The following is a 24,739-nucleotide window of genomic DNA, read 5'->3' as shown; positions in this document are numbered from 1 at the left end:
AGGATGGTGTGGATTGCACTCTCAGCAAATTTGCGGATGATACTAAACTGGGAGGAGTGGTAGATACGCTGGAGGGGAGGGATAGGATACAGAAGGACCTAGACAAATTGGAGGATTGGGCCAAAAGAAATCTAATGAGGTTCAATAAGGATAAATGCAGGGTCCTGCACTTAGGATGGAAGAATCCAATGCACCGCTACAGACTAGGGACCGAATGGCTCGGCAGCAGTTCTGCGGAAAAGGACCTAGGGGTGACAGTGGACGAGAAGCTGGATATGAGTCAGCAGTGTGCCCTTGTTGCCAAGAAGGCCAATGGCATTTTGGGTTGTATAAGTAGGGGCATAGCGAGCAGATCGAGGGACGTGATCGTTCCCCTCTATTCGACACTGGTGAGGCCTCATCTGGAGTACTGTGTCCAGTTTTGGGCCCCACACTACAGGAAGGATGTGGATAAATTGGAAAGAGTACAACGAAGGGCAACGAAAATGATTAGGGGTCTAGAGCACATGACTTATGAGGAGAGGCTGAGGGAGCTGGGATTGTTTAGTCTGCAGAAGAGAAGAATGAGGGGGGATTTGATAGCTGCTTTCAACTACCTGAAAGGGGGTTTCAAAGAGGATGGCTCTAGACTGTTCTCAATGGTAGCAGATGACAGAACGAGGAGTAATGGTCTCAAGTTGCAATGGGGGAGGTTTAGATTGGATATTAGGAAAAACTTTTTCACTAAGAGGGTGGTGAAACACTGGAATGCGTTACCTAGGGAGGTGGTAGAATCTCCTTCCTTAGAGGTTTTTAAGGTCAGGCTTGACAAAGCCCTAGCTGGGATGATTTAACTGGGACTTGGTCCTGCTTTGAGCAGGGGGTTGGACTAGATGACCTTCTGGGGTCCCTTCCAACCCTGATATTCTATGATTCTATGATTCTATGATTCTATGGTCGTCCAGTGATCTTAAGCTGGCAGCTGCTTGCTCCTGCCAACAGTGAGTTTTCTTCCCTGTCTCCTATGCATGATACTGACTCCGTTCTAACTTTTTCTCCAACTCCTGTCCCTTTTGGGAAAGTACTAATCGCGCCTACAAAATCTCCTAAAAATCAGGCAACAATTCCATATGCCCTGGTATTTAGTTCAGAAACAGATTATTCTTTTTAACATTTGTATAGGTCTTCTTGTTTTTTATTTTACTATTCTCTAGTAAAATAAGATCACAAATGTGGAAATTTTTTATGCCCTTTAAAAAATAATTCCCTGCACAGTTTAAAAAGCTGTAGGAAAATCTCAGCTAATCTTCTGGTTTTTTAGAAAGAATTGTGTTTACTGAAAACTGTAGCAAATTGCAAGAGGCTAGATATAAAAGTCCCTGAGAAAAATTACATGGTGAACAGAAGTGAGTGTTGGGCCCACAAGCTGACCTTTCTTGCATTGTAAAATGAAAAAAAGTGATCTGTGAGAGTGGGTTTGAGATAAGATCAAAATGATGTAATGGTAATTACATCAAGTAATGTTCAGTCATTAGGAAGAATGCACAGTTGATCCTATGGCTTATATGTAGGCGGGAGAGTGCAATCTAACTTTAATGGTATAAAAGAAAGGTAAAATTTTTCTTACCACAGTGACAGAAAGGTACATATAAGCTTCAGGGACACCACACAGAAACTAAAACCATCCTTCAGATTCTACATCAACTACTCTGACCGCACTGAACACACTGAAATAAGGTAATTCTTTTCCCATTGCTATGAATGAGGAAAAGTTGATATATTTTTCTAGACATTCACTTTTTACTAAATGGTCTCATCAGTGACGATTAACCTAAAATGTTGGGTCAGTTCTGAGGCTTCTGTCTCTTAGGGTTGTACCAATACAAATGAGAAAAGAACTTGGTCCCAGACCTTTATTCAGCTCTTGGATCTGAACTCTGATATGTTATCAGGAAAAGAAATGGTGAGCTAATTTTTGGGAGAATTGGAAGGTAAAAATGTAGTTTTGGGAAAGAGGGTGGGCATGCAAACTGGCAGCTTACAGTGCTACTGCATTCAGTCATTGTAAACTGATGATGTGCAGTTTTTTCTTCTCTGCTTGTCTGTCATTTTAAGCAGCATAGATGGAGGAGAGGGCAAGGGGAGGGAAAGGGGGTGAGTGTGGGTTGGAGGAGCATAACGGCACAGCAATTGCCCCAAAGTGAAGCAGCAGCTAGGATTATAGGGTAAACCCCACCCAAATATTTTGTAATATCCTTCATAATAAAGATGGCTGCACCCACATTACCTGACTGGGAGGCTGCATCATCCCCTTGTTCTTCTGTAAGGAGACCTTCCACCCCACTCTGCTCTTCATGGTCCAGATCAGGAAAGAAAGCCTGTGATTTGATGCTGCACATCTTTCTGAAGTTGTGGTCCACCCACCTCTCTGAGGGTGTGTGTGTGTGTTTGTGTCTTCACAAACATCCAAGTTCTGAGCCTACATCCATTCCAGCTCCATAAATGAGTCCATGCAGAATGGGGCTCCATGCTTACACTGCTGTTCAGAAAATGGTCCATTTAATCACTAAACAGACAGGTTGTTGGGGAAGTACTGAATTTCTTATTCTTATTCTTGGTTTTCCAATACTTCACCTTGAGCCCCTTTATCTTCTCTCTGCACTGCTGTCTGGTCTGCTTGATCCCATGATCAGCCAGAAATTGCTGAGACAACCATCATACAGTTCAATGTTCTTCTGTGAGGAGTTCAAGTCCTGGGTTTTACTCTCCTTGGCTGAAAGCTTCACCAAGATACTGGTGTGAGCCTCTGGCCAGGTTGCCGTACGCTGAGACATAGGCTTATTATTATTACTGGGCATTCTTCTGCAGTATCCAATGGTGGAGATGGATGAAGCTGAAGAAACTGCAATTGGACAAATAGGGTGATACTAGGGTGACCAGATAGCAAGTGTGAAAAATCAGGACAGGGGGTGGGGGATAATAGATGCCTATATAAGAAAATGCACCAAATATCGGGACTGTCCCTATAAAATCGGGACATCTGGTCACCCTGTGTGAGACTGAGGACACTAAGCAGAAGCATACCTAGGGAGACTGTTTCTGATTAAGGAGCAGAGCACAGGCCCTACTCCCAATACGCCCTCCTATTTCATGTACTGCATGCTGGGTAATAAACTGAGAGGACTCCACCATGTTTCTAAAATGAAATAATTCCCTTAATAAAGAGTCAATTTAAAGGGATGCTGCAACTAGCGTTCAAGCCATGTACATGCAGATCGGCTTCCTAGTGTCTTCTCCCAACTCTTTCCTCCTGCAACCTGTGCTCCTCCCTCTAAATTCCATGCTGGTTGCTAAATCTTTCCTTTTAACAATTGTTGTTATTGTGTGTCTTTTCTAGCAGTGTTTGCTGGTTTGCCAAAAATTACTAGTACATAGCCCACCATAGGCACCTGGCCTTTACCACCTGCTTGTTGTGGCCTATTAGCTTTCATATTCCTTCAAATGTCCTGATCTCCAACCAGTCTCCCATTTTCTGATTGTGTTATTGCTGTTGGTAGGGACTTGCTTCCATTCTGTTGCTGCCTTCATTCTGTTGGATGGTGTCCAGTTTGTCTCCCATATTGCTCATAAATAGGAGGCTAAATTTATGTCATGCCGTGACTTCCAGAGACCTCTGTGACATTTTCTGCTTCAGCCCCTAGGGCTGCGGGACTGGAGCTGGCAGCCAGTGGGGCCCTGGCAGAGTTCCAGCAACAGGGGACAGGTGACAGCCTCCTCAGGGTCCCTTGCAGGTTTCCAGCGACAGGTGACAGCCTCCTCAGGGGGCCTTCCTCAGGGTTCTAATGACTGGGGACAGCTTCATGGGGAGTGTGGGGAGAGAGGAGTAAGAGACCCCTGCAGCTCCCAGTCACCGCGGTGGCAGGGGAAACCATGGAGCTGCAGCTGGCAGGGGAAACCATAGAGCAGACAGACAGGTCATGGCTTCCGTGAATTTTTGTTCATTGCCCGTGACCTGTCCATGACTTTTACTAAAAATAACCATGACAAAATCTTAGCCTTACTCATAAACCACTTTTCTGATGACTATCCTACATGAGGTCAGCTAAAGGCTGGGGGTTGTTCTATGTCCTCCTGCTCCTGCCTTGGCCCTGTCTGTCTGGGTGTGAAGGCTGTCTACAGTTGTTTTCAGTTTCATCTCCACTGCTATCCTGAGCCTGTAGATATCACACATGACCTGTGTCCCACTGCAGCTTGGACTGTTGCCTTTTGCAATTGCTTTATGTTGCTACTTGATGGTTGAACCCAGACACATTCACTCGTGCATAGTGGTCTCACGTCCTTGGCTCCTTCGGTGTAGCTGGTTGACTCCCTAGTTTGGCATTCTTTGATCTGCTTCTGTGTACTGTCTGTCCTTCACTAGGCTGGAACAAGAGAACTCCTTAAGAAAAGCAGAGTCTTCATTCTACAGTCCATCAGTCCCTATGCCATATAGTCCCTGGGAGGGTGTATTGAAATGGTCCAACATTGCCAAGTAGGGATTCCTTCCTTTCAGTTTTGCCTTTGCCATCAATCTCTTGGCTGTCTTTATTGATGACTCTGCCTTCCTGTTTCTTTGTGGGACCCAGGGGAAGGTGTCTTGTGCTTACATTCCCATTTGGCACTGAATTGTTTGAATCCTGCTGCATTCAGTACTGTTGCCCATTGTCTGAACACTCTGTCTCAGGTATGCCATACTTTGCAAAATCAGCCTTCAGGAGTGCGGGGGTGAGACTGATAGCTCAGTGGTTTGAGGATTGGCTTGCTAAACCCAGGGTTGTGAGTTCAATCCTTGAGGGGGCCATTTAGGGATCTGGGGCAAAAATTGGGGATTGGTCCTGCTTTGAGCAGGGGGTTGGACTAGATGACCTCCTGAGGTCCCTTCCAACCCTTATATTCTATGATTCTTGATGACAATTCTTTCTGGAGCATCCTCCAGAAATTGTATGGCGGGCCATGAATGCTCACAAAATTGGGGTTGAGGTGCAGGAGGGGGTGAGGGTTGCTCCAGCTGGGGGTGCAGGCTCTGGCTCTGATGCTGGGGATGAGGGGTATGGGGTGCAGGAGGGTGCTCTGGGCTGGGACTGAGGGGTTCAGAGGGTAGGAGGGGGATCAGGGCTGGGGCAGGGGATTGGGGCGTGGGAGGAAGTCAGGGTGCAGGCAGCGCTTACCTCAAGCAGCTCCCAGAAGTAGTGGCATGGCCCTCCAGCTTCTACATGGAGGCGCGGCCAGGAGGCTTTGCGCACTGCCCCATCCGCAGGCGCTTCCCCTGAAGGTCCCATTGACCACCTTGGTGCAGAGCCCCCTGGCTGCCCCTATGGGTAGGAGCTGCGGGGGAGGACATGCCACTGCTTCTGGGAGCTGTGCAGAGCCACGGCACACACGGAGCGGGGCAAGCCCCAGACCCCGCTCCCCGGCGGGAGTTCAAGGGCCGGATTAAAACGTCTGATGAGCTGGACATGGCCCACGCGCCATAGTTTGCCCATCCCTGTGTTAAAGGGTTTGGGATCAATGAATGATAGAATCATTCCGTTCCAGAGAGCACACACTAGGCAGTCAGCCCTAGGGAAGTGAAGCAGTGGGACACACCAATCCCAGTGCCAGGGCAGGGAGAAGCACAGAGGGAGGTACTATCCCAGCACCTCTGCTCCCAATGGAAAGCCCCAGCATCTGGGTGCAACCCCCCTCCCCGTTGCTTCCTCATCTGGGCCTCCCTTCCCAGCCAGCAGTGCCAGGACTCCAACAGAGGCTGCCAAATTAGGCTGGGATGCAGGCAGCGCAGCCTGTTGCTCCCTATGAAAGTGGTGGCTCCCCTGTCACAGGGCTGCCAACTCTACTGTCTTGGGCATGGATGGGAGGGGAGGCAGAGGCAGAGGCTGTTGGGTCTCTGCTCGGCGTCAATTATACACACTGTGCAAAGGTATATAGGGCTGTGGCTGCCACTGCTGTAGTATCTCCTCTTGTTGTCGATCACTGTACTCTGAGCACACCTTTGCACACCTGGAACTGCAAAGTTCTTAACTGGACACTTATGCCTGACCAGCAGATATACTCTGTGGCTCATCTCAGGCATGTTTCTATACCCAGGTGTGACACGTGTAAAACCATCTCATGATGTCAGCTCTTAAATGCTTGGTCCCTGTAAGCAAAATCCCATTTTGTGTACACAGCTCGTCCCTCACCTAGTAGTAAAGGTCTGGTGGCACTTGTTTCTTGCAATGTGGCCAGTTAGGAGAATAAATTGTTTCACTGCTGGCAGCATCTCATCCTGTCTGGTGCTTTGTTGGATTGCCTGGAGTCTCCCATTAGATATGTGACAGTATTGTAGCATGTTGATAGTCTATCTATCTCCATAAAGCCATCTGTATTGTACTCTTGAAGGTATGCTCTGCTCAGTGTATCTGCCACCCATTGGGACTTTTCTGGACAGTACCATATCCTCACCTCATAATGCTGGAGTCTCAATAACATGTGTTGTAGTCGCTTGGGTGCACTCAGCAATGGCTTCTTTATGCTGCTTTCTGATGGCTTATAATTAGACTGCATGTCCACCTTGTGCCCAAAAGGGAACTGATAGAATCATTCCATTCCAGAGAGCACAGCCATTAGATTCTTTGCTATCTAAGCATATCCCATTTTTGGGTCTGTCAGGGCTCTACTAGCAAATACTGTGCAAAGCCAGCAGCCCATTGGTGCTGCTCCTAGGCTTCCTTCTGAGGCCTCACATGGTAGCTCTAGCTGCTCCACAGGACTATAGTACTTAGCGTTGGTGCCTTGCTTATGATTTTCAGTACTCTTCCAAATGCCTGTTCTTGGGTCTCTGACCCATTGGGTCTCTGTCATTGTGTGTTAACTGGGTCAGGGGTTCACAGGCTTCTGATAGGTGTGCACAGAATCTGGAAAGATAGTTGGCTATCCCTGTAAATCCCTGGACTCCCTTCACATCCTTTGACAACAGGGGGTGCTACTACACCTGAAATGGATTTTTACTGGCTCCTGGCAGAGCAGATTACTGTCATACCAGTGAAAAAGGTCCACAGTAATTATCTTCAGTACGTAGCAGTTCATTGAGAAGGAATTACACAAGCGGTAAAGGGTTATATTAAACCCATAACTTCTATGTTCGACATTAAGAGCCATACCTTAAGAGCTATACATTCCTCTTAATGAGTCTCTCTTTTACAAACATATACAAACAGGCCCTGTGCTAGCCTCACGCAGTTCCTGCTTGGCAAACAGAGAAGGTGGTTACCAATTTTATAGATAGCTTCTTTCCTCCTGGTCTATTCTTCTCAGCCCTCTGGTCTGTCTCGGATTCCCTCAGGGCAAGGCCGTGGTTGCCTGGAGACCCCTCTGGTTCACAGTCCTACTCAAGCTCACGGAGCAGAGTTTTGGCTACTCTGTCTAGCCGCGTTGCTTTTTCACGCATTAATTAAGGAATCCCAACCACAGTAATTTACTTTGCTTGATTCTTATACTCTTTTTCCTCAAAGGAGCTATATATTTTAAAAGCATGCCCTGTGGGCACGTGGTTACTCCTTTTACCTGATTAGTATTTTAGAAGGGGCTGGAGGGGTGGTACCAAATGAAGATCACCCCACATTTACTTACTCATTAATCATTCACTCCGGCTCTCTGCATGGTGTCCTTGCTGTAAGGTTACTACAACCAGGTCAACCTGTGATCCATGCTGGAACTTTATACATGTGATATTTACTTTTGCATGGGCCCATATTTGCCGACCAATAGGTTCAATATTGATTGTACATGCAGATTTTGCCAGGTCTTTATTAAATTTGCTTCTGTTTAAAGGGAACCTGCTCCCAGGATCCTCTGCAGCCATTCAGCCATGTTTAAGTCATGTCAAGTTATTCTCTCACCATTTATTCAGTATGGCCACACCAATTTGGCATCATCCCAACAGTCTGGATATTTCCTTAATGTCTCTCACTTCTCCAGTGGCTGGCCGGATGCCACGGAAATCAACATATGTCTGATATAGCAGACCCCAGTTCTCCTCAGCTTCAGCTTGTCTACATTCAGCCTAATTTCCTGCTCCTGGCTCTTGAGCAGGTGTTGTTGCAGCTTGGTATAATGGTCCTGGATTGGCTCTTCCTTGACCTCTCTGAATGTCATCAGCTACTGCCTTAACATCTAGGAGTCCCTTTGGTGTCTGGTTCGATTTACACTCTTGTCAGCTGCTGGAAATGGCCCACCTTGATTATAGCTACAAAAGTTCCCCCTCCCCCTCCCGCTCTCCTGCTGGAAATAGCTCACCTTAAGTGATCACTCTGGTTACAGTGTGTATGGTAACATACATACTGTATGTTACCATACACCATTGTTTCATATTCTCTATGTATATAAATCTCCCCACTGTATTTTCCACTGAATGCATCCGATGAAGTAAGCTGTAGCTCACAAAAGCTTATGCTCAAATAAATTTATTAGTCTCTAAAGTGCCACAAGTACTCCTTTTCTTTTTGCGAATACAGACTAACATGGCTGCTACTATGAAACCTTAAATTGGGTAGTACATCCTCAATGGCTGGTGATGGGCACTGACTTCCTTTTAATGCTCTGTTAAATGGTTTTGTATCAATGCAGTGGTTAAGTGGTTTTGGATCAATCCCTTTACCTGAAGGTTCTCTTACTATTACAGTTTCTTCTGCCATGACTATGCTAGGAGAAATCCTCACCCAGCCAGATACTGAACTTTGAGCCCTTTTAGGATACTCTGGCCTTTTTACACAGTGTAAAGGAACTAGAATGGGATGAAGATCTCATCCTACCTCTTTTTATAATGCTGATTTCATAAAACTGGCTTTTACATATTTTACTGCATGATTTTGAGCACTGCTTCAGCTATACTTCAATTTCTTGTTATTTGTTTTATGTCTTTGACTATTTGCTCTTCAAAGTTCACTTCACTCTGCTAATTTCCACCATGCACGTTGTCTGTTTAATTTTTGTTCCTTTCTGGTGCCTTCATTAGATTCGGATTTCCATTGTTTGGAGGATACCTGTCATTTACCCCTACTCTTTTCCCACTTTCTTTCTGCTATTAGGGCTATGCATGCCTTCTGTGACTGTTATGGGATGCTTACGTAACCTGCACGAGAAGTCTAAGAGCTTTAATGTCTTCATTTTTGGCTTTAGGGTTATTTTGATTGCCTCTGTATTTTTAGAAGATCCCTTTAGCTAAAATTTAGTGTCCCAGTGCTAGTTTTTAGTGTGATCCCTGCCTCAAGGATCATTATAATTTAGTAGCAGTGTTGATAAAGAAAAAGTTTAAGTACAAAAAGTTAATTGATTTAGACATGTTTTTTTACTGCCTCTGCACAGTGAGGTTTTCTCTTTAAAAATTATGTATGTATTTAGCTCACAGGCTTGGACTCTGATTCTGCAACTGGATCTGCTAGCACAGACTCCAGTGCCTGAGCTTAGCTCAGAAAAGTCAGCGGGGCTCTGTGCAACTGCAGGCGTCTGTTCTAGAGGATCCAGTTGCAGGATTGGGGCCATAGTGTGAATACATGACAGTGGAATAATTTGGATGTAAGAATCAGTCAGAACCCCCTGACAGGGCAGTCTACAATGGCAATGCAGGATCCATTGTTGTAAGCTATTGGGTGTGTCAGCTGTAAATAAATAAAATAAAATCCTTAAACTGAAATAAAATCCTTAAACTGAGTCATGGTTGAGCCCTGTTAGACCAAAAGAGCACTACCTTTATTTACTATCTGACCAGATTGCATTAGCTGTAGAATGTAGTTCTTAGCTCTCCTTTATATAATGCTTTTCTCCATGGACTCCATTATCTCAGCACAGGACATAAATAACTTCAGTTCACTTCAAAAGAAAAGGTCTAGGTCTAGCCACTCTAGGAGAGTTATTTTAAAATGGGTAATTGCCACTATAGCTTGTTTTCTGAGATAGCTGGAACAAAAGTAAATTTAGCTGGGCTGAATGGGCACATTTTGGTTGACAATGCAATAAGGAAGTTTAGTGCTTGAGAAGAAAGTTTGCAGATCTCACACTAAAGATGCTATCTGTGTTGAAAGATGGCCAACTGATTTACAATAGCTGAAATGTTCAGCACTGTAGATTCTATATGGATAGTGCAGATTAACACAAGACTTTAACACTTATCTTTAGTCCACCTAACATTTGAAAATGTGTGCAGGACCCTTCCATGTCAAATGACCCCGACTCTGAGACTGGGCTCTGCAAGAGAAAGTCAGTCTGAATTTTTTCATAGGAATTGCCATGCTGGATCAGAACCATGGTCCAGCTGATCCAGTATGGTCTCCAGCAGTGGCCAGTAGCAGCTGCTTCAGAGGAAGATGCAAGAAACCCCAAAGTTTGTCAAAAAGTTTCCTGCTGATTCTGTCTGTTCCAAAATGAGTAACCTTTATTAGCATGGCACACCTGAAGTTAGGATAGAGAGAAAATGGAGGCTTCATTTTCCTCCTCAGTGAAGGCTTAAAAAAACCCAAACAAACCACAGGCCAGATAAGAAAAGCACTTGGGGTGAGATTCTGTGCTGTGTGTATGAAAGTGCTCGCAGCCAAGAGGTAGGGGAGTTATGGTGGCCATCTCAAGGCAGACCCATTTGGAGCACCCTCTTGTGGCAGGCTGCAGCATGCCAGGTGCCCCTGCATCAGTTTCTCTCCTTCATAGTCCCCAGAAATAGTCCCAACAGTCTTTCTAAGTACAAGTAGCCCTAGTAGGGTTAATTTATTAGAAAAGAAAGCCTTATGCACACAAACCATAACCCAAGCCCCATAACCATAGTCCAGACAATCCATCAAGTAGAGGTAGAGCACCAGCAAAATTCACCACACCTCAATCCCAGTCTTCAGCTCCCTTTGGCCCTCTAGCTTCAGCTCTCCAGCTCTGAGAGCCAGGAGGCAGCTCCCCCTGCTGCTGTCTGCCTTCAGCCCTCTCCCGCCTTCTCCATGGCTCTCTGGGTCAGGAGTGTCAGCAGGATAGACCCTCCACTGGCTTCCTAGCTCTCTTCTGCCTTCTACCACTGGCTTTGACTGAGGCTAGCTCCTTCACTGGCTTCCTGATAACCCCCCACCCCACCCGCCCTTTCCTGGGACGGCCTGCAGAGAGCTTTCTGTTCTCAGCAGCTTTCCTCGGAGATCTTCTCCTCCAGCCTCCTGACTGACCTTCCACAGGGCTCCCCCGGATCTTTCTTAGCCCCAGGTGCTGCTCCATCCTCTTAATTGGCCAAACTGACAGCATCTGCTCTGGCATAAGGGAGCCAGACCTGCCTCATCTGCAGGGGCCAGCCGCTCGGCAACAATAGCTTTAAACTACCTTTACCCCCTTCTGAGCCTGAGCTGCTCTGGGGGCTGGAGAAGCTGCTGGTATAACTTTGAGAGCCCTGGGGGCTGTCTGATTGAGGCATTAGCCCTCTGCCACGCTGTCTGGAATCTCTGCCTACTATACCACTCCAACCTCCCCAGCATTCTACCCTTCTGCTCCCAGCCTCACCCCCTGAGTGTCACTTCTGTCTGGGCTTGTGGGGCTCAGGAGACAGCATTCTGTGGTGCCTGCACCAGGGGAAACCTCTCCCAGGTGGATACGAGACTTTGAGGGTCCCTTTATGCTGTTCTAGCCCTTATGGGGGTCAGAGGAGGGATGAGAATTGGACCCATAGCCTGCAATTTCATGTGCTAATTATGCAATTATTTTAACTGAAAATCCTGTCAAGGTTCCTTATCCTGGTTAGACGACAAATATTTGTGTCTCTGTTTTCCCTGAACCGACCATAAATATTAGCCGGTTATATCTTTTATATTTTATGTTAGTGCTGACATCCAGAAAAATGTATTAAAAATACAAAGATAGAAACTATTATTGTTAAGATGATGATGATGATGATGTCAGGCTGTAAAATGAACAGTAGCACAATACATTTGTAGTTTCTAATCATCATTCTAAATAGTCTCTATAGCTGATGGTGTTTCCAATGACAGTAATGCAAGAATGTCAGATGAAGGCTTTGTTTCTGTCTGTTTTTTGCAGAAGAATCATGGATTACTATGGGAAGTACGCAGCGGTCACTCTAGTCATGTTGTCTGTATTTCTGCATATTCTTCATTCTTTTCCAGATGGAGAGTTCCTCATGCAGGGTGAGCTACCTTTAACATTCAGCAATGACAATACAAACATAAGATGTGTATCAATAAAAACATTAATTAAATTTCCACTCACTGTATACTGTGGTCATAAATCTTATCTGCCAGATACATTTCTTGGCATGCTAGACTGTAATATGAACATGAAATGAAAATATAATGCTGTAGTGATATATTACATATTCATTTAAATGCCACTATATACATTGCATACTAACACTGAGACATCTCTTACCATATTGTTCAGTTCAGAGTTTTACAAACAGAAAATTCTTTTTGTTCAGCGGCAACTTGGGCCTGGTTTACACTGAAAAGCTACATCGGCATAGCTACCTGGGTCAAAAAAAACCTGCACACACCTGACTGAGGTAGCTGTGCAAGCATAACTCTCAGTGTAGACACAGCTATGTTGACGGAAGAGGGCTTCCGTCACCACAGCTAACGAGTTGTGTTCCTACATCCCTTCTGTCTGTGTAGGCTACTTCAACCCTATGGGGCTATGCTGGCACATGTAATCTTTGTTGTGTAGACATACCCTCCATCATGTTTTTCATTTTGTGAAACCCAACCCAGTCTCTCCATCCCACACATATGACATTTGCCCACTTCACCTACACTCTCCCTACTAATCCTTCTCTACTAGGACAATTTCTATCGTTCCAAACTTACAAGAAGCTTCAAGCTGCTATCATTATTAAAAAACACCCCCTAAGCCAGTCTGCCATAAAATATGTCCTTTTCTTCCCCCAAATGCAGGATTTTTCCCAAACGTGGGATTTCCCCCCAGATTACACTGCCCTCAGGTGCTGGGGAGTAATAATAATTCCTGAACCAGAGCAAGCTGAAAGTTTATTTGTGACACTTCAGGGCTACAAATGGCAGCTTTATAACATTGGAAAGAGAAGAGCCTTGCTTCTCATGATAACACACAGCAAAAGGGTCTACGCCTCGCAGAGCCTGGGATAGTGGATTTTATAGAAGTCATTATATTTTATAGAAAAACTGTTTTAGGTCAGTTTTAGAGTATTTTAAATTTGTTATCATTTTTTCTCTCCCCCTGAGTTCTGTGCAGTTGGTCTCATGCTAACTAACGCACCCAGGGTGAGATCCTCACCCCTGCTCTGGCCCTTATGCTGTGTAAAATGACAGATACCTTGTAAAAAGGCCCTAGGAGCCTTGTAGAAGAGTCCCCGGCAAAGGCATTATGGAAGACAGCAGTAAGGCTGTCTCCCAAAGCTTGCTCACAAACCCTGGTGTAAAGGCCATGCTGAGGGAAGGGCTGACAGGGTATGACTACACTGCACACTAAGCCCAGGTTTGTGGGATCTGGATTTATGGACTTGGTGTTTCCAAGCTCATACTTGAGTGTCCACACTGCATTGTAAACCTGGGTTTACAGTTGCTATATTCGAGTCTCACACAACTGTGATAACGCGTCTGTACTGCATTACACAGCCCTTCTGACTCAAGTCTGCGGCTTGAGCTGCATCTACACTGCAAAATAATAGTGCTTTAACCTGAGTCCCAGCAGGACTTGGGCTCTGACCCCACCCCCACCCTCCTCCAGCAGGATCTTACGACATGGGTCCTGAGTGCTTGCTGATATGAGTCAGGCTAATTTGTGTGTGAACGGAAGAGGGGTGTTAGCTTAATCCTGAGTCAGGGCCCAGGCTTGGTGTGCAGTGTGGACATAACCAATGTGGGAGGAATGTGTCGGGGCAGGGTCATAGCATGCAGCGCAGTGTTATGGAGATCATAGGGAAGCCTGAGGAGGCAGCTGTAACTTAAACAGACCCCACCCTGCTGTGCTACTTCCTGGGCTGTGAGCTCTGTATTGCAGATCTTAGATACCTGTGCAGCACGGAACCTGGCCTCTGGACTTTACATGGGGATTATAAAAATGAGACTCAATAAAAAATTTAAAATTCTCTACAACATTTGTAAAATATTTTTTCTGTATAATATGTGGTATGTTTATGCCCTGATTCATCAAAGGCCAAATTCAGAACAACACTTATACACATGCTCAATGTTAAGCATATGCTTAAGTCCCATTGACTTCAAACTGGGAAGAACACAGTACTCATGACTGGCAAGGAGGATCATCTCAAATAAGATCCCATTTCAGCAAGGAACCTAAGTACCTGCTTAATTTTAGGCACATGATTGAGTTAATCCCTGCTCAAGAAAGTGCTTAACCACATGCTTAACCTTAAACTCATACTCCTGTAACTAGGGATTATGGTTGCCTCAATTTTTGGGTGCCCAACTTGATACGCTTAAAGAGGCTTGACTTTTAAAAAGCGGGGACCATCTGCCCTCTGAGAATCAGGTTCCTTTGATGAATCTCAAGTTAGACATGTAACAATGGAGACACCCAGTACACCAATCACTTTTGAAAAACCTTGGCAACAGTGATAAAAACTGTTCCCTATTGTCTTAGATAACTTAATCTCTTAACATGGGGAATGTCTAAATAATACTGCAAATACTGTGATAATACTGTTTAGCCACTAATAAGTTTTTAGGGATGACAACTATATATATTCACCTACAATCCAACCCTACAAGAGAAAATTAACGAGAAACAGGGAAAAGTAGCAATAAATGTTTGAGTTTTATCTGGAAAGATGCCATGAATGTAGCCTTGCAAATTGTGGGTATTCCAGAACTCCAAACCCTTAACAGAGAAAATCCTTCTTTCTGTTGTTAGATGATAACTGGGGGTGACCAGCGGCGTAACCCATGTTGTGCTTTTTTTTTTGTCTGTTAATGAAAATAATAATCTAACTTCAAATCGGCTACAGCATATAGGGAAACATTTCAGTGGCTAGTTTATAGTTTCTGTTACTTATGTATTTGTGGTAGGTTGTCCAGAATGCAAACTAGGGGAGAACAGGTTCTTCTCAAAGCCAGGAGCTCCCATTTACCAGTGCACAGGGTGCTGTTTCTCCAGGGCTTATCCCACTCCCATGAGATCAAAGAAGACAATGCTGGTTCCAAAGAACATTACATCAGAGGCAACATGCTGTGTAGCAAAAACCTTTACAAAGGTGAGGACAAGACCGAATCCTGTTTAAACTTGTTTTATGATATGACATAAATCAATGAATAGAACAGAGCATGTTCCTGCCATAGGCCATTTAACCATCATTTGAGGAAAAAATCCTAGACACTTATGTTCTGAGCATCTGATTTCTATTCTTTTAAAGAAATTAGCATGTTAAGCATTAGATAAACACGGAGGGCCGGATCCTCAGCTGGTGTGAGTAAATTGTGGGCGCTCCACTGATTTCTATAGTACTGCACTGATTTATACTTTCTGAAGGTCTGGCCCTGAACTTTTGTCCTTCCCCTAGGTTATTTTTTTTTGTAAATTCCCTTTGACATGCAATATCTCCCTAAATATTGGTGTTTGACTCTGTTTGGTGTGATTTCCCTTGCCTATTCCCTGCATTGGCAAGAACCCTTCTGAGCAGCAGGGAGACTGGTCAGGACAAGAAGTGATTATTAAGGTAGGGTAAAAAATAGCGCCAGTATACCTCCAATGAAGTCTGCTTTTCACCTACTCCTATTAATTTGTAACCCATTTCCATAGAACACAGCATTAAATTCACCCACGGGTGTGAGCCTGTGTAAAGTCACCAATCCAGTGAGTCCACAATGCCTGGATAGTGGGCATGTAGCAGAACTGCACACCCACTGCACACAGCATAGCCAACCTCTGTACCAGCTTCACATAGGCAAGCATGGAGGTGGTTTTAGGGTCGTCAAGAGAGGAATGGAGGAGTGGTACCCCTGGTTGAAAACCACTGCTCTAGCTCACCCAAATTATCCTTGCTCCCATTCAGCCAATATACTTTGGCCAAGATTTTTTTTTTCCTGACTAGTTGTTCTGAATGTCTCCATGCTTGGAGGGCCACTTTCAGATACCATGAAATTTCAGAGTGTGGATGCTTGACAGTTTCTGAAACACAGGCCCCTCTAAGATGTGCCAGGTTAGGCACTCAAAATCACTAAGTGCTTTTGAAAACCTTGCCTTCAAGCTTTGTGGCTCTGAGCTACAGAAAACCAGTGTAATACTACACAGGATTCAGGTGCCATTTCGATACCTATATCTCAAAAGACATTTGTATAGTATCTAGTTGAAAAGAGAAAGGCTTCAGAAACACTTTGCATGAAGAATTTTGTTTTAGCAATGTAGTTAATTGTAATTTTGTCTGTGTTTCTTTTTAAAAGATTACTCTTAAGGACAACGTGAAGATAGAGAACCACACAGACTGTCATTGCAGTACCTGCTACTATCATAAATCTTAAAGCCTGTCCCATCGGTAGTGACCACGGATGACAATAAATGGAATTGTTTGTTTTTCAGCTTTTATAGCACCTCTATTTAAAATATTAGGTTTTTCAATCCGGGCATTTTAGTGTATGATCTGATGAGATGTACAGCTGATTATCTCCTCTTTACTTCATCATGTATTTAACCAAGTTTAATTATTTCCATTAGGAGTGAAATATAGCACTTTGCATGACAAAAAAAGCTTGATCCATTTTTAAATAAAGTGTGAATTAAAGTATCAATGTTTTCATCAGGAAAAAGACAATATAATAGTTTAAAACTAAAAACATTTTTGCAGGGGTTGAGTCACAGGACTTTGTGGGGTGGGGGTACAAGGGGAAAAGGAATGTAAGTCTATTGTTTTTATTTAGATATATGTTTTATGATTTTTTTTGAAACTTGCAAAGTTTCTGTTCTCCTGTTTTCCCTCCTTTTCCTTTCACAACTTTCATTGTGGGCAAGGAAGTTCACCCATATAGAAGCCACACAGAACTTTTATGTAGTGTTCTCCTTCTGTGTCACCTTTCCTCACTTGTTTGAACTAGTCCTTCTCTGACATGTTTTATTGGATGTAAGATCAGATGCTCCTAAAATACAGTTCACCCAAGATGTAAAGGGTATGCGTTCATGTGTGGGGTGTGCAGGGAAGAGGGAGTGGTACAGACAGAGCATCCACATAAAGGGGGCCTCAGAACTCTCTGTGCACCATAGAAGGGGGCTCTATATAAGCTACAAAAGCAATGCATCAGCCCCAAATAGGCAAGCGCATATGAGAGGAGGGATGGTTGGCCAGTGTGCAGCATGGGACATTTGCCTGAGCAAATCCATCACTCCTAAAATCCTATGTAGGATTTGCAGAGGGGTCACTCCTCCAGCATATGGGCTGGAGTAACGAGTATAGAGGAATTGCTCTACAGCTCTGTGGCCTGCCTGCAGCTAGTGGGATAAATTAATTCCATCTCTCCTAGCCCTTGCTTATTGCCCACACAAAGCCCAAACACTTTGGGTAAGCACCTCACGCTGGCTCCGGGCCCTTTATGCCATGTATAAATGCTGGAGTGGGTAAAGGTGTCTTGTTTGTCCGGGAGAGGATCCCCGTAGTGCAGACACTGTGGAAGACATCTGTAAGGCAGCCTTCTGAGAACCCCTTGGCAAGCTCTGGCATAGGGGGTGCACAAGGGTGGGACTGTGAGGGTGAAAGGGCCATGTTGGGGGCATAACTTCAGTTAAGATTCTGGCCAGTGCTGCACTTCACCATGCAGCCCCAAGAGACTGCTGTCATATAGACAGCCCCCCAGAACCATCTAAATTATGCCAGGGTTCTGGGGAACAGCCCAGGATTTGGCAGACACCTCAAGTCTCGCACCTGAGGTATGAGATTCACCCATATGAACCCTGTCTCACATACTCCTGAAATCTCCAAGTGGACTCTAGAACTGGGACCAGGAGCCCAAGAGCTAGATTGCAATGCCACTCAAATTTGATCTGGCTGCCCTTCTGTCATGCCAGCTCTGGTTACTTCCTCCCCACTGTCGGGCTTGTGACCTGCCCCTGCCACTGCTGGGGGTGGGGCTGGGGGCGGAGTGGGCCTGGTCAGAACATGATTGGCTCTCAGCTCCTAAACAATCAACCAGTATGGAGGCAGAGGTAGTAACTTGAGCTAGGTGTTGTGGGGTGGTGATGGAGCCTCTGTAGATGGTGAAGTGGAGCTGAGTGGAGCAATAGGAGGCCACAGCAGCTTTATTAAAAGACAGTGCCCCTCAATGACCCAGCTCAATCATAAAAAGAAAATTTCTGAGGCTCAGACCTCTTGCATTTTTGTGATAGCTTATTAGTATTCATAAAAACTCATGCATTACAACTTTGTCAACTTCAGCTACAATAGCTCCCCCACCCACTGGGCACAGGTCCCAACTTTCACGCGGTAAATAAGCACCCCGACTTTCACAATAAGCCAAAAATCAAGCTAATTCCATTTCAAAACAAGGCCAAAACGAGCCAGTGCCTAAGAACCTCAACACTCTATGTGACTAGATCCCACCGGCGTGCAGTCCGGGACTGTGGTGGGCCCGCTGTGCAACCCTGACTCTCTCCCCTCCTTGCCCCTGCTTGCCCCTTGCCCCTGCTTGCTGGGAGCAGATAAAAAAAAAGAAAAAGAAGAAGTAACAAGCTACAACAAGCCAAACAAGTAACAAGCTACAAGCCAAAAACTAGCCAACAAGCAACTCAGAAGCCAATTAAGTAAAAAAAAAAAAAAAAGCCTAATTTCTACGTCTTTTTCATGGGTTTGGCATGTCTGCCCCTGGTTGTGAGTTCTGTGCAGTGGCTCTAGTTTTGCTTGGAACATGGAATAGGAACTTTGTGTCTCTCCCAAGTGCCACTTACGCACTGTGGCTACATTTCAAGACACTTGACTAGTTGTTCTATTATTATTAAAGGTTACATTTGAGAAAGGATGAGGAGTTGTGGAAGGAAGAAACAGCTGGGAAATATATTTATTTGTGACTCAGGAAAACGGTAGCTCAGAGGCATTGTAGAACTTTCAACAAACAATGTGAATAAACTTTCTTATTTAAATATAATATTGAATACTACCAATATCTAAAAATACAATAAATTATTGGATACTTGCATATTTAAAAATAAATAATGAAGTAATTTACCCAAGAAATGTCCATGACATATTTTATATCAATCTTTTAGATCTGGAGAGGTTTTTTATAATAGATAAATAATAGCACTTACATATTGATTTATATTACACATTCAGACATTAAATAATTAAGTTTAACAATCTAATTATCTGGTTTGAAATGTTCAGGCTCCTTGAAACCACAGGCTCACATTCTAGCAGGGTGAATAAGTGGAGGTCCAGGCAGTTGATTGTATGTGGGTCTTTTGGACAAGACCTTTAAAAATAGAGGTTCTGTCTGCTTTTCATAGACAGTAATGTTCCCATGGCTACTTTTGTTCTGGAGTACCCAGATTTCCCCTCCATCTGCCATTGGTGCTTGGTGCGCTAGATTTGGTGGGCCATCTGTCTGTTACAGGAAAGTTCTGTACAAGAGATCTCTGTTGTCTTGCATGTAGCTTTTAACGCTACCCTTCATACCAGAGGAGGCCATGTTTCAGTAGTGCTGTGTGGATACGTGGCCAAATCCTGGCCCATGTAGAAATAAAAACTATGTTGGCCCCAGATGAGCCCAACCTGCCCTGCTCTGAAGGATCCTGAGAATGGTTGGGTCAAGGTGGAGAAGGCGGTGGATGGGCTCCATTCCCACTTCCTGGTCAGGATCCAGAGAACTGCTCAGTGGATGCATACCTTACGTTAATGAGATCCCAGCCCCCCCGCCACAGTCTCTATACTTGTGCCTGGCTCATGTAAACCCTGCAGAACTGCCATGGGAGGTTGAAGGGATGTTGGAGCTGGAGCCTTATTAAATAGAAAAGGTCTTGCCACAGGCAAGTTGTTGGGGTTAGGGAGGGTGTGGGGTATGAGATGCACTTTCTCTCCCTCACACCCAAGTTATCTTAGAAGGAAGGGTTTTTAAGGCCAAATGGGCTCTATCTGTGCTCCTTGCTCCATCTGGGAGCATGGACTTTATAAATTCCTTCGTGGCTGACTCTCAGGCCAGGTCTACACTACAGACCTATATCAATATAACTACATCGCTCAGGAGTGTGACAAATCCAACTCGCCCCCCCCAAGTGACATAGTTATATCAACCTAACTCTCCCATGTATATAGCACTATGTCAGTGGGAGGGCATCTTCTGCCTACATAGCTACCATCTCTCGGGGAGGTGGATGACTTACGCCGACAGGAGCAGCTCTCCAGTCAGCATAGTAGCATCCTTACTAAAGCGCTACAGCGGCACCAGTGCAGCTCTGCTGCTATAGCGCTGTATGTGAAGACAAGCCCTCAATGAGACGGGGAAGAAACTATCCAGCATGGGGAAAAGTCAGCCAGATGCTTATACAGGTGCTTGTGAAGTGAATAATCCTTTCAGAATACGTTGAGGGTCTCTGTGGCCTGTTCCCCAGGGACTGCACAGCTCCAGTCAAACTTCCAACCATGGAATAACCAGGGTCAAGATTTGGCTCATGATTTGGAAAGTGCTTTTAGATGTTTTAGATTTTTCTAAACATTACCCACATGCCAGCCTATGTCAGACATCTCCTGAGCTATTAGCACATCTACCTGTGCACTCACAGCAAATACATGATAATGGTGCTAGAAGAAATGTGGACCTTTTTGGATTGCCAGGTACCAGGATGACTGACCATGCTGAACAGGAAGGAGAGGATGCTGCTGACACCGCTTGTGGCAAATGGAGAACAGGAGGAATGCATACATGATACACACGATGCTCCGAGTCTGCCCTGTCCGCACTTGCTTCCAGCTTTGCAGGAATTGTTCAGTTCGCGTCAGTCTGTCATCCTGTGTAGCTGATGTCCTGTTTTCTAGATCTTATATCAGAAGAAATTAATTGAATATTCTACCCAAGGGCTCTATTCATCCATTCTTACTCAAAGTTACCATTGAAGTCTAGGGGTAAGAAAAATACAAAGTTCTGATAGGGCCCTTATTGACCATCCCTGGCAAAAGACGAGGAGTGATGACAAAAACCATCTCCATTCAGTTGAACCACATTTACTTGACATGGCATTTATTCTATAAAATAGGGTTTCAGATAAAGAGGATCTGTTTAAGGTTAGTCATGAACTGGAAGGCCATCATTTTAAGGTGCTCAGATACTATGATCATGAGGGTGGTATAGAACAGAACCTCATCATACATAACCCAATTTCAAATAAAGGCTTGTATTGAAAATTGATTGTATTGATATTTTGTTTTCCCCCCAGACAACTTCTGAATATATAGAGAAAATATACAATGGGGCTGTGTAACCCAGCACAATCAGAGGGTCAGATTTTCTGGCTAGCTAAAGCCGCTAAAGGAGCTGGAGAATTCCCCCTTCCCAGAGGAACGCTCCACTGGTATAAATTGGGTACAGGTGGTTTGTAATCTCCTACACCAGCTTGCCCCCAACCCCACCAGTGTAAAGGAAAGGAAGGAGTATCAAGGTATACTGGGAGTGGGATGTGGATGGAGGGGAGTGGGCCTGGTGGAGCAGAGTAGTGACTGTATGGAGGAACTGGGCAGCTCTGAAGCAGGTTTCTCATGCTTTTTAAGCCATTTTGAAATATTATAAAATATACACCATGGCACTCCCTGACACCATAATGAGAAGCCCTATCAATCATTTAGCTCATTGCTCAGGACATTATAGAACTACATGTGGGTGATGTTGTATTAATTTAGATAAAATAAATGGGCTAAAGGTATCAATGTAACCCAGTCACTGTCCAACATTAAACAGTGTTAAACAAGGTTCAGGTCTTGGTCTACAGAGACCTCAATTTGTTAGCACCATGGCAAACACACATTAAAAATCCTTTTAACTTTTTAGAAAAGAAGGAAAAGAGTGAAAACATTTGAAATGTAAAATATTAAATAAGACTCTCATTTTAACAGCATCCCTTGTTCCCTTTCCCTTTAGCTGGAGAGAGTTTTAGAAGGAAATAAAACCCCTTTTTTGACAGTCTGTTAGATGGTATCAAAGATGGTAGTAACTCCTTTTTGGGGAAAAGAAAAGAAGCTCGTTGAGACAGGCTGGAGATGTCATTGCTGCTGTTGTTGTTGAAATCCAGTCTTAGAAGAAAAAGCCCCCGGTTTGACAATCTCTTAAATGGTATTAACGATGGTAATAACTGTCATCCCAGGTGGTGGTTCGGATTCTCCCGGGGCTGATAAAGGTGGCAATGTCACCTGGATCCCTCTCTCTCTTTGACCTGTTCTGGTCAGGACACCTCTCAGGATCATGAAGATGAAGGTCTGGAGTCCCAGGAAGTGGTGGGAGTGGCAGCCATGATGGTGAAGCTTGCACTAGTAGCCTCTGTCATTCTTTTAATTCTTTCATCCTTTCCCCTCAAAATCTTTCTCTTTTAAGGACCTAAAAAGGGGGTGATGGTTGGAATAACTCAGCCCCTCATTATTTTGTCCACCAATTAGGTCTAATGTCCAACATCCCATTTTTGGCTCATTAATTTCTGGCTCCACACTTACTGTTTTTAACAAGCATAATTTACACATGGTCCTTCAGTCATAATTTCTTGGCCCTTTTGTTTAGACTAATTCAGTTATTCTGTCTCCTTTTTTGTACCTTTTCCCATCAGCATTGGTTATTATAGATTATTGTAACCTCTTATGAACTTTTTACATGTTTTTTTAGGTTGGGCTTACAATTTCGGTAAATTTGTAGGCCCAACTGTCATAACAGTGCCGATTTGAGAATCACCATAGACACTGGAGCTGATTAAAATAGACACTAGAGCTAACTCACAACTGCAAATTGTGTCATCCAAGTTTATAAGACATGTGATTCAGGGACTTACTGGTTGGTGTGTGTATGTGCCATATCCTGCCTGTGATTTCTGTGGAAAGAGAGAGGAATTCTCTGAAGCTGAAGACTGATTACCCCAGAAATCAAAGAACATAAGAATGGCCATACTGGGTCAGACCAAAAGTCCATCTAGCCCAGCATCCTGTCTTCCGACAGTGGCCAATGCCAGGTAATCATCAAGTGATCCATCCTCTGTCACCCATTCCCAGCTTCTGGCAAACAGAGGCTAGGGACACTATTCCTGCCCATCCTGGCTAATAGCCATTGATGGAACTATTGTCCATGAATTTATCTAGTTCTTTTTTTAACCCTGTTATAGTCTTGGCCTTCACAACATCCTCTGGCAAGGAGTTCCACAGGTTGACTGTGCATTTTGTGTAAAAATACTTCCTTTTGTTTGTTTAAACCTGCTGCCTATTAATTTCATTTGGTGACCCCTTGTTCTTGTGTTATGAGAAGGAGTAAATAACACTTCCTTATTTACTTTCTCCACACCAGTCATGATTTTATAGACCTCAATCATATCCCTCCTTAGATGTCTCTTTTCCAAGCTGAAAAGTCCCAATCTTACTAATCTCTCCTCATATGGAAGCTGTTCCATACCTCTAATAATTTTTGTTGCTGTTTTCTGAACCTTTTCAAATTCCAATATATCTTTTTTGAGATGGGGCGACCACATCTGCATGCAGTATTCAAGATATGGGCATACCATGGATTTATACAGAAGCAATATGATATTTTCTGTCTTATTATCTATCCCTTTCTTAATGATTCCCAACAATCTGTTATCTTTTTTGACTGCTGCTGCACACTGAGTGGATGTTTTCCGAGAACTATCCACAATGACTCCAAGATCTCTTTCTTGAGTGGTAATAGCTAATTTAGACCCCATCATTTTATATGTATAGTTGGAATTATGTTTTCCCAAATGGCAGTTCCTTGTAGGATCATCTGTTGGAAAGGATAAAGGAGGGGTTCTAAGGCCTCACAACATTCTGGGAATAAGCTTAAAAGTTGGCATATTTGCTACATGTAGGGCAAGAGCAAAAATGCAACTAAAATATGATATAAAAGCTTGGCATTAGCAGCTTTTTAGAACTCAGGGGACTATGGTTAAAGTTGTTTAAAAATACACTAATTTAAGGTTGCGGATTTCACTGTATTGAAATGGGGACCACGTAAGGAGCTACTCTCTGAAGTTCACTGCTGGAGGAGCTTTGCCTGCTCACTCTCCCAAATTTTCCATGGAGTGGGTCTTTACCTCATTGCACTGTTGTTCTGCCAGCCTCATTTCCTTGCTTGTGTCTCCCTAGTCCTGTGCTGTCCACAAAAAGGGACTGGCTAAGAGACAATCAGTAACTTTTCTTTACCTTTTCAGAAACTAGTGAGAAGTTTTCTTAATTATCATTTAACAACCTCAAAAATATTATTTTCTTTCTCACTTACCACCCAAACCTCCATTATTTCAGGATTTTAGAAGCCAGTGTTCTCACATAGCCTTAGATTTAAAGATTAATTCCAACTTCATGCATACAAGGTTGCAGATGATGTACAACAATAGTCCTAGCTATCGCAGTTTTTGAGATAGTGGCTACTAAAATCAGGTCAGAACCGAAGTGAATGTAAAACAAGATCATAATCAGAATAATTTTGAATTTAAGTATGCTATCTCATGAACCATCAGGGCTAAAAACAATTGCTATCTGTCACTAGAAAGTTAATGGATTTGACCCTATTTAAGGATAAGTAGATTCCAAACCATTTGG

The 24,739-nt window shown here is 44.0% G+C and overlaps 1 protein-coding gene across 1 annotated transcript; it reads left to right on the top strand.

Annotated features, from left to right (window-relative positions):
• Positions 1-1,615: 1,615 nt before the first annotated feature.
• CGA (glycoprotein hormones, alpha polypeptide) lies at positions 1,616-16,760 on the top strand. The gene is made up of 4 exons (XM_038396753.1): positions 1,616-1,716; positions 12,052-12,158; positions 15,033-15,217; positions 16,404-16,760. The coding sequence occupies exons 2-4, from the start codon at positions 12,059-12,061 to the stop codon at positions 16,479-16,481; spliced, it is 363 nt and encodes a 120-aa protein (XP_038252681.1). The 5' UTR covers positions 1,616-1,716; positions 12,052-12,058; the 3' UTR covers positions 16,482-16,760.
• Positions 16,761-24,739: the final 7,979 nt, after the last annotated feature.

The sequence above is a fragment of the Dermochelys coriacea genome, chromosome 3, assembly GCF_009764565.3.
Source record: "Dermochelys coriacea isolate rDerCor1 chromosome 3, rDerCor1.pri.v4, whole genome shotgun sequence".
Classification (NCBI taxonomy): domain Eukaryota; kingdom Metazoa; phylum Chordata; order Testudines; family Dermochelyidae; genus Dermochelys; species Dermochelys coriacea.
The sequence above is the reverse complement of the archived record's forward strand: the minus strand, read 5'-3'. Positions and strand labels throughout refer to the sequence as shown.

Coding starts and splice junctions, on each gene's coding strand:
- CGA (XM_038396753.1), top strand. CDS start 12,059: ATGGATTACTATGGGAAGTACGCAGCGGTCACTCTAGTCATGTTGTCT. Junction 12,159..15,032: donor TGGAGAGTTCCTCATGCAGG/GTGAGCTACCTT, acceptor TATTTGTGGTAG/GTTGTCCAGAATGCAAACTA. Junction 15,218..16,403: donor TAGCAAAAACCTTTACAAAG/GTGAGGACAAGA, acceptor TCTTTTTAAAAG/ATTACTCTTAAGGACAACGT.